The sequence below is a fragment of the Quercus lobata genome, chromosome 5 (genome assembly GCF_001633185.2).
Source record: "Quercus lobata isolate SW786 chromosome 5, ValleyOak3.0 Primary Assembly, whole genome shotgun sequence".
Lineage (NCBI taxonomy): Eukaryota > Viridiplantae > Streptophyta > Magnoliopsida > Fagales > Fagaceae > Quercus > Quercus lobata.
Window position 1 is genome coordinate 47293871 of NC_044908.1, and position 8067 is coordinate 47301937.

General features: G+C 32.3%; 1 protein-coding gene across 1 annotated transcript; it reads right to left on the bottom strand.

The window, feature by feature from the left end:
* Positions 1-674: 674 nt before the first annotated feature.
* LOC115992124 lies at positions 675-2007 on the bottom strand. The gene has a single exon (XM_031116193.1). It carries the CDS (start codon positions 1648-1650, stop codon positions 1138-1140), a length of 513 nt encoding a protein of 170 aa, XP_030972053.1. The 5' UTR covers positions 1651-2007; the 3' UTR covers positions 675-1137.
* Positions 2008-8067: the final 6060 nt, after the last annotated feature.

An 8067-nucleotide genomic window follows, 5' to 3' on the forward strand; every position in this document is an offset into this window, starting at 1 on the left:
TATAGTGAGATAAATATACAGCAATGAGCAATATATGCTCATTGCCTTTTGATCTATGCCTTTTAAACCTATGAAATGCTTCGCATAGTATGACTGCCTGCCTAAAGTTGAATAAATACTAAAATAAATGACTGGTGGCAATGTGATATGGGCCATTTTTCTAACGAGAATGCCAGGATTCACGGATGAAAAATCGGCTTAATACTTACCAAGGTCAATGATTGGATGAAAAATGATGAAACTATCACAATTGAATTACTAACGTGTTGCATGCGCAAAATAAATAAAAAAAAAAAAAAATCCAAAAGATATTTTCATTTTAAAGTGATCCATTTCATGGTAGTGTTAATTTATTTAAAATTTTAAATAATATAATGTCATGTTGAAATAATTAAAATCTTAAGCTTTGTGAATGGATTGTCTCAATTTCACTTCAAAAATGAAAAGGATTGTCCTTGCCTTTTTTTCATTGCACAAATATATGTTTTTTTTTTTTTTTTTTTTTTTGAGGAAATGCACAAATATATGTTGAATTGCATAAACAACTGCAAAAAGATATGTTTGCATTCATGGGATTGATGTCAGCATTGCATCATAGCCGAAAGCCGATTAGGAAAGAGAGAAAGTAATTCAATTAGCTATATCATCTCAATGTTGATATGCCCCAATAATAATAACACAATCACGTCCAATTTTTATTCATATAATGAAATACTGAACAGTAGAAGTGGGATCCCTCTCAATAACATTTTTTTTTGTCCTAGATGACACTTTCAACTAGAAAGCAAGACAAACCCACAAGGCTTTGTACCCCTTCTTTCTCTCTCTCACTCTCAATCTCTTCCTCAGCAACATCACAAAACTTTCAGCGTTGAATTTATCCCTCGTTTAATCAACATTCATATGAAGCTCAAAACAAATCCAAATTCGTGTAACCGTAACCTAATTATGACAGATCCTACCAAAACTGTTCATATCTTCATCACAATTTCCAAACCATGACAAAACTATTGCATTATTTTTTTTTTACCCTATGCCTATATGTACAACATAAAAAAAAGAGTGAAAAAAAAAAAAATAGCAAATTTTGAACCATAAAATGAATGACAAGAAAAATAAAAACCGACCGGCTCAGCGTTAAACATCACTTGGTGACTCACAGATGCTCTCTAAGTTAGGCCTCCACACACCAACGCGGCCTCTTCTACGATCCCTTTGTGTGGAAAGCTTCTCTGAGAGAATTTCACTCAAGTACTGATCAGATATCAATAGGTTTGTCATTGAAACAGCGTTGTTGGCATTGTTATTATTCTCGGCCTCTGTGGTCGTTGATGACCTTCTTTTCTTTTTGGTTGATGATGTTGATGATGATTTTGATCGAGTTTTTTCCGGTACGGGCATGAGGAAGTATATCTTTCCACGTTGAAGCTCTGCATCAGGAGGGACTATCACAATCTTTGGGACACAACCCTCGTTAGAAGAAGAAGAGGGTTTCTTTAGAACATGTTTAGGGTGAGCTTTCATGACCTCACTAGCTCGGATTGTGCCACTGATCTCTTCCACACGACCATTGGAGTGTACTATGCGAATTACGTCCAAAGCTCCACATGGTAGAATGCAAGAGATGCAGCATCTTATGGTGTTTTTCATGGCTCTCTCTTCTAGCTCTCCCTCCCCTCTCTAATCTCTATAGGTGTCTCATAGAGAGAGAGAAGAAAGATAAAATATAGAGAGAAAGTGAAAGAAAAGAGAAATGAAAAGAGAGAGAGAAAGGAGAGGGTCTTTTCTTTTACAATGAGAGAGTGGGAATCAGTCACCTAAAAATGTGGTAGCAAATGATGTTTATATTATACTACTACTTTATTTTTTGGTTTTGGGTGGGGTTTGGATTTTTTTTTCTTTTTCCTCTCTCTCTTGCTCTCTCACTTGCTTGAGATGAAATTCATGGCATGAATAATTGCACCTCTCTGTACTTTGCCCTTTGGATTTATCATTTTTAGGGCCCCCATTCTCTCTTCTCCTTCGTTAGCCTCAATAATTTTGGGTTGGGTTTGAAAGGTTGGGGGAGGAGGGGACTCATGGGTGACACATGTTGGTACATGATTGGGACTGCCAAGTAAGCAAAAACATGACCATGACACTATTTTTGCCAGGGGTTACTGACCTGCGTGTTTCAATTAGATAGCAGCATATGGCAAGATGCCATTCAAAGGGGTTGCTATTTGCTAATAGTTGGTGAGGGAGGTTACTAAGTGTAGGGTCAATGAGAGTGAGAGGTGGCTTTGTTTGAAGCGAAATTTTGGAGTAGGGAGGGAGAGAGAGAGAGAGAGAGAGAGAGAGAGAGAGGAAATGGGGTATGGGGAAAATCTTCTTTTGAGAGAAGGGGCTTTGTGATCTTTCAATATCCCCAAACAAGATCATGTGGGTTGTGGCTTTCATTGGAAAGTGAGGTGTGAAAGACTTCTTTTACTTTATCTCATTCTGGTTTTTTAGGTTTGTGAATTGGTTTGACTCAAGTGAAGCTGCTTGTCCCAATTCACTTATGAAATTCGAAAGTTACGCTATCTCTCAAACCACGTGCCAAATTAATCTTTCAATGCTATGGTTATTACAAATTTTATTACATTTAGTAATGTCTTTTTAAAGAAAAACTCTAGTATTAGAATTTTATTACTAAAATAAAATAAATATAAGTGATAAGAAGAAAAATACAAGAGCAATAAATTTTTGGGAGATTAAAAAAAAAAAAAAACTCTTATTGTGTGTTTGAATAACGTGATTTGGATATTTGGATTTAGATTTGAGTGATTAGAATCCAAATATCTTATTTGGAAAGTTTTAAAAAGGTTAAGGATTTGAATTTGACAAATCTATTAAGAATTTTAAACTTTTAAAATGCTTGAATTTGAAATAACTCATAAAATTAATGGATTTGAAATCAAAACATTTAAACTCTAAATCCAAGTTTTCAAATGCAACTTTTGAGAAAAAACTATAAGCCAAACCATTTCAAACAATTGAGAAGAATCATCAATACAATTGGAAAAAAAAAAAATCCTATGCTCTCAAAGAACCCTCCTCTAAAGCACCAAAACCACTCAAGGGAAACACCATATCCAGGAGAGAAATCCCACCACTGCCATGAAGACACAAAGGTTCGGTAATCAAAAGGAGGAACCAGCAAGTGCTTGAGCTCCAACCTTGGGTTAGAATCATCCAAATCACAGTCTAAGCCAAATTTGGGCATCCCCCACGGGCTTGGCTTGACCACCACCACCAACAGGGGAGAAAGCCACAACTAAGGGTGGCAAAAAGCTCCCTAACAAGGTGGAGGGAGGCTGCATTGGGAGCGAAACTCGCAGCAAAGCTGGGTAGATCTCAGTATAATAAAATGTTATATTAGTATGAGTTAACATTGAGTTAAGTAATTTTGGATATACACAATTGTTAGTTCTTTAATACCTTTTTCACTCTCTCGTGTGTGGGTTTAAACTACTTAATATTAAAAAAAAAAAAAAAACATTGAACGATATATAAATAATATTAAATAGATGAGAAAACATAATACACTAATATGTTTAAAGTGAATCATCCGATGAAAGTACCTAATACCCTATGTAAAACTTACATGTAGCTACATAGCATAAATATGATGTGTAAGACCAAAATTTAATCAATAAGTTTAAGAATATAATAAATTTTACATTTTTTATGACAACTGAGGTGATATATTGTGATTGGTACACTATAAAATGATGTCAATAGTAAATTTATCTGAAATTTATATTTTGTCAATTACTGATTATGTAAGTTTGCAACACTTTCTAACCTCACAAATAATAAAAGAGGTAAGGATTGATATGTAGAACAACTTTTTATTGGATTGATAATGATATAAAGGGAGGAAATTTGAGCCATTTTCATCAAATTCAAACTTTCTTATGCCATACTACATGCTCCATAATTATAGCTCCAAAAAACACACAGTAAAGTAAGAGGCAAAAATTGATTGCTTACATATTCGATTAAATTCATGGTGAGTTGCTACTCAAAAAAAAAAATTTCATGGGGAGTTTCTCTCCAACTACATATTCCATATCACTCTTCAAAATCTACTTTATCTGATATATCTCTAATCCTCGTCAAGTTATTATCTTAACCAAAATGCCTTTGTGGTTAAGGATAATTTGAGAAAGAAATCAATTCCCACAAAAAAAAAAAAAAAAAAAAAAAAAAATTACTTCGTAGTAGTTAAAACCTATAACTAAACAAAAACATTAGACTCCAAAATGCTTGATTTGACCAAAAAAAAACAAATATGAGTAGGATATTTGAAACGAAGGTTTGTTTTCTTATTCTTTTCACTTGCAGTGGTTAAGGAGGTTCTTTCGGGAAAAAACCATGAGATTCAAAAGTAAGATCATGACACCAAGAAAATTCTTCATGCTAATCTCTTCGAAGAAGTGTTTATCTGATTTGATTTGATGTCTATTATATAATTTTCATATTGACCTTAGACCATTTAATCTTTGAGCCACTTATTAGAGATTTGCTATTAAGATTTAAGAAAACAAGGTTGTTAAAACTGTTTATGTAGTTTGATTGCCTATTCGATTTAAGTTATGTCACGTCCATAATGTGGCCCGCCAATTAATAGGTTCAGATGTAGATGTTAGTGGGCAACATGTGAGGAGGTATGGAGGGGAGGGTCCATATAAGTAAAAAGGTTCTCATTTGGTAATTCGTAATTGCCCTCTATCCTAAAACTCAAAAGCTAGATTAGCTTACTTTTCAAGTAAATATATTTTTAATTATAACCACCCAATGAGTCAATTACAACCTCAAATTATGGTGTTTGGAATGTAGGTTCCCATAGCTATATTTGATCATTTTTTTTTAATAAAAAAATTTGATAATACAAAAAGGAAAAGGGATTTGAATCCTGATTCTAAGTTATAATTATTGTTGGCTTGTTGGCATTGAGTCATAAGGCTTTTGAAACAATCAAAAGAGGAGAAATTATTTGTTTTAAAATCATGATTTCATCAAGCTACTTGATATGCATTTAGAAACTAGATTTTCTCTTCCTTTTAGACTAAATAAAGACTCTTTAAAACTTTTTTTTTTTTTTTTTAAATACAATAAAGTTTTAACTTATAATGTATGTTCCATGATAATTCATTTTATCACCAAATTAAGGGCCCGTTTGGATTTTTGGGGGGGGGGGGGGAGGAGAGGGGAAATGAAGGAGAGTAGAGTAAAGTTGGCTGAAAATAGACTAATTTTAGGTTAATTCTACTCTATTCTACTCCCTCTCTCTCTCCCTCAATCCAAACAGATCATAAGGTATTAATTAGTTTTTTGGTATAAGTGGGGTTTAAACCCTAGATCTTTTATTTTGTTTCTTAAAAAAAAAATAAAAAATAAAGATTTTACCAATTAATAAGTTAAATGGAACTCATCTACTCTACACTTAACTTCTCAAGTATTGGATAAAAGAATTTCTAATCATCTCTAATAAATTCATATTAATGACCATGAGCCTACTACTGCAAAAAGTTTGGCAAGTGTCATAATTTTAGGCAGAGAGTTGAATCTCTCCCCAAATTCTCAAAAGATAAAAGTCTATGAACACGAGTTGAATCTCTCCACATGAGAAAATTTTTTCACAATCGCTGATGTGGCAAATTGTTAAGGGTAAATTATAACTTATCTAATTGTGGTTTGGCCGAAATTTAAGTTGTCTAGTCGTGGTTTGAAATTTGATATTTTACTCATTTGAGGTTTGACTAAAATTTAAATTGCTTGTGGTTTGAAATCTCAAGATAAAAGTGTTTTGCTGGATCTTTTTTTATCTTATTTGATTTTATATTTTTATGTTTTTTGTGTTTTTGGAGGAGAGTGACATAAAAGTAGAGCAAAATTATATATTTAGCCATATTTTTATCATAGATATGTTACGAAAATCTAACTGAACTAACCTCAGGTGACTAAAGTATCAAATTTTAAAAAATAGATAGACAACTTTAATTTCGGTTAAACTACAGATGGATAAATTGTAATTTGCCCAATTATTAATAATAAGTAAATTTTTTTTGATATTAATGGTCAGCTCAAATAAAAACCAGTAAAAGTTTGTTAATTCGTAAAAAGTGTTATTTATTTATTTATTTTTTTTGTGTGTATGTACTATGTTGTATTTCTCTACATAAAATGATTTTCATCCCTATGCCTCTTCTTAGTCGACTTCAAATGCATAGTCAGCATAGTATAATAATGGAGCCCATAAAGATCCAAGCACATTATGCTCGTTCAGAAGGCTCCAAATCTGGCCACCTGAATTTTAACCGCATTCCAAAATTACGGAAATGTGTTGGTATGGTAGAATTGATACCCCACAGTCCCACACGAAGCTCCTGAAGAAAGCCGCCTTTCATGCCAATCTCTACTTTACCCAGTTCAGTTTCAGTTTCGTAGTTTTCGTTCTGTTCCATAACGTGGTGTTCAATGATTTGAGTTTGAAGCACCTTTTTCTTTTTTTTTTTGGTCATAGACTCAATAGTACAGACTAAGATCTATGCAAAATGAATTGTAAACAGTTTTAGCCAAACTAGTGGGTACAATAACATTTCAGGTCCAATAGAATTCAGAAGGTAGCTCTTGTTGAAGAATCTTTTATTCTTTTTCTTTTTTTTTCCCTAATAAATAGTCACGGATCACACACCCGTTAGGTGTGGATTTTGATATAGATTTATTTATCTGAATATTTTCACTTAATTGGTTTAGGGGACTTTTGGTTTATGCGTCATTGTCAACTGTGTAGCCCACAATTTTGTTTTTTATTTTGTTTTCAATTTTTTTATTATTTCCTTCAAAAGTCATATTTTTTTAATTTGATTTTTTTTTTTTCCTAAAGTCATATTATTTAAATTCATTTTTTCTTTCTAATGGTCGTATTTTTTTAATTCAAAAATTTTCCACAATTGTATTTTTTGAAATTCAAATTTCTTCCAATGGTCATATTTTTTTAACTCAAAATTTTCTCAACGGTGATATTTTTGGAAATTTGAATCCAGTGTTCACATTTATATATAGGACCATTTCCTCTATAATTTTCATCCACTTCTACCCAATTTTCTCTCCCATTCATTCTTTATTTTTCTCTTTATGGATTCCCTTTATCCACATGATAATCCTCTATTTGACTGCTCTTCTAAGGATGAGATAGAACTTGCTTTAGCAATATAAGAAGAAGGATTGCATAAGGAAAAAGGATCAATCACGTCATTGTACTATTCAATCCCACATGTTCATCTAAAGTAATTATTTACAAGCCCACAAAAAGCTTTTTCATGACTATTTTATTGAAACATCCGTGGTGTATCCTCCTAATGTATTTTGGAAGAAATTTCGAATAAATCAATGTTTTTTAGCGAATCCATTTGAGGGTTTTTTTTTTTAATTTTTTTATTATTATTATTTTTTTTTATAATGGGTTTGAGGGTTAAAGCTTATGATCCGTACTTAATTTTTTATTTTTAAAAAAACAAGATGTTGGAAGGCTTAGGTTATCTTCATTTTTAAAGATGATTGTTGTTGCAGTCATAATGCTCTCCTATAGAGTGACAATAGACAATTGATTTGATGGATGGATTGTAGAAAACGTAGCATTAAAAAGCATTTAAAAAATATAAAATGGCAATTTCAATCTTTTTTTGAAGGGTACTTGAGTAGAGGTCACCAAATAACAATGTCATTGCAAGATTGTCAAAAATTGGCCAAAATCATGACTTCCAAGAATGTTATGGTCCTTATGGAGCATTGATTGTATGAATTGGAAATGGATGAATTTTTCTAGCGGGTGGAAAAGTTAGAATACTGGTCATAGCCTAAAGCAACAATAATTTTGAAAGTTGTGACATCATATGACGTTTAGATATCATACGCAATTTTCTCAATGGTATCAATGTTTTAGAATAGTCAACTATATTTTTTGAAATTGCTCATGTGTGTGCTACTCTAATTAATTACTCAATAAACAATTATGCCTATTCGATCGAGGTACTA

Excerpts from the sequence above, each read along its gene's own strand:
- LOC115992124 (XM_031116193.1), bottom strand. The coding sequence starts at position 1,650 with ATGAAAAACACCATAAGATGCTGCATCTCTTGCATTCTACCATGTGGA.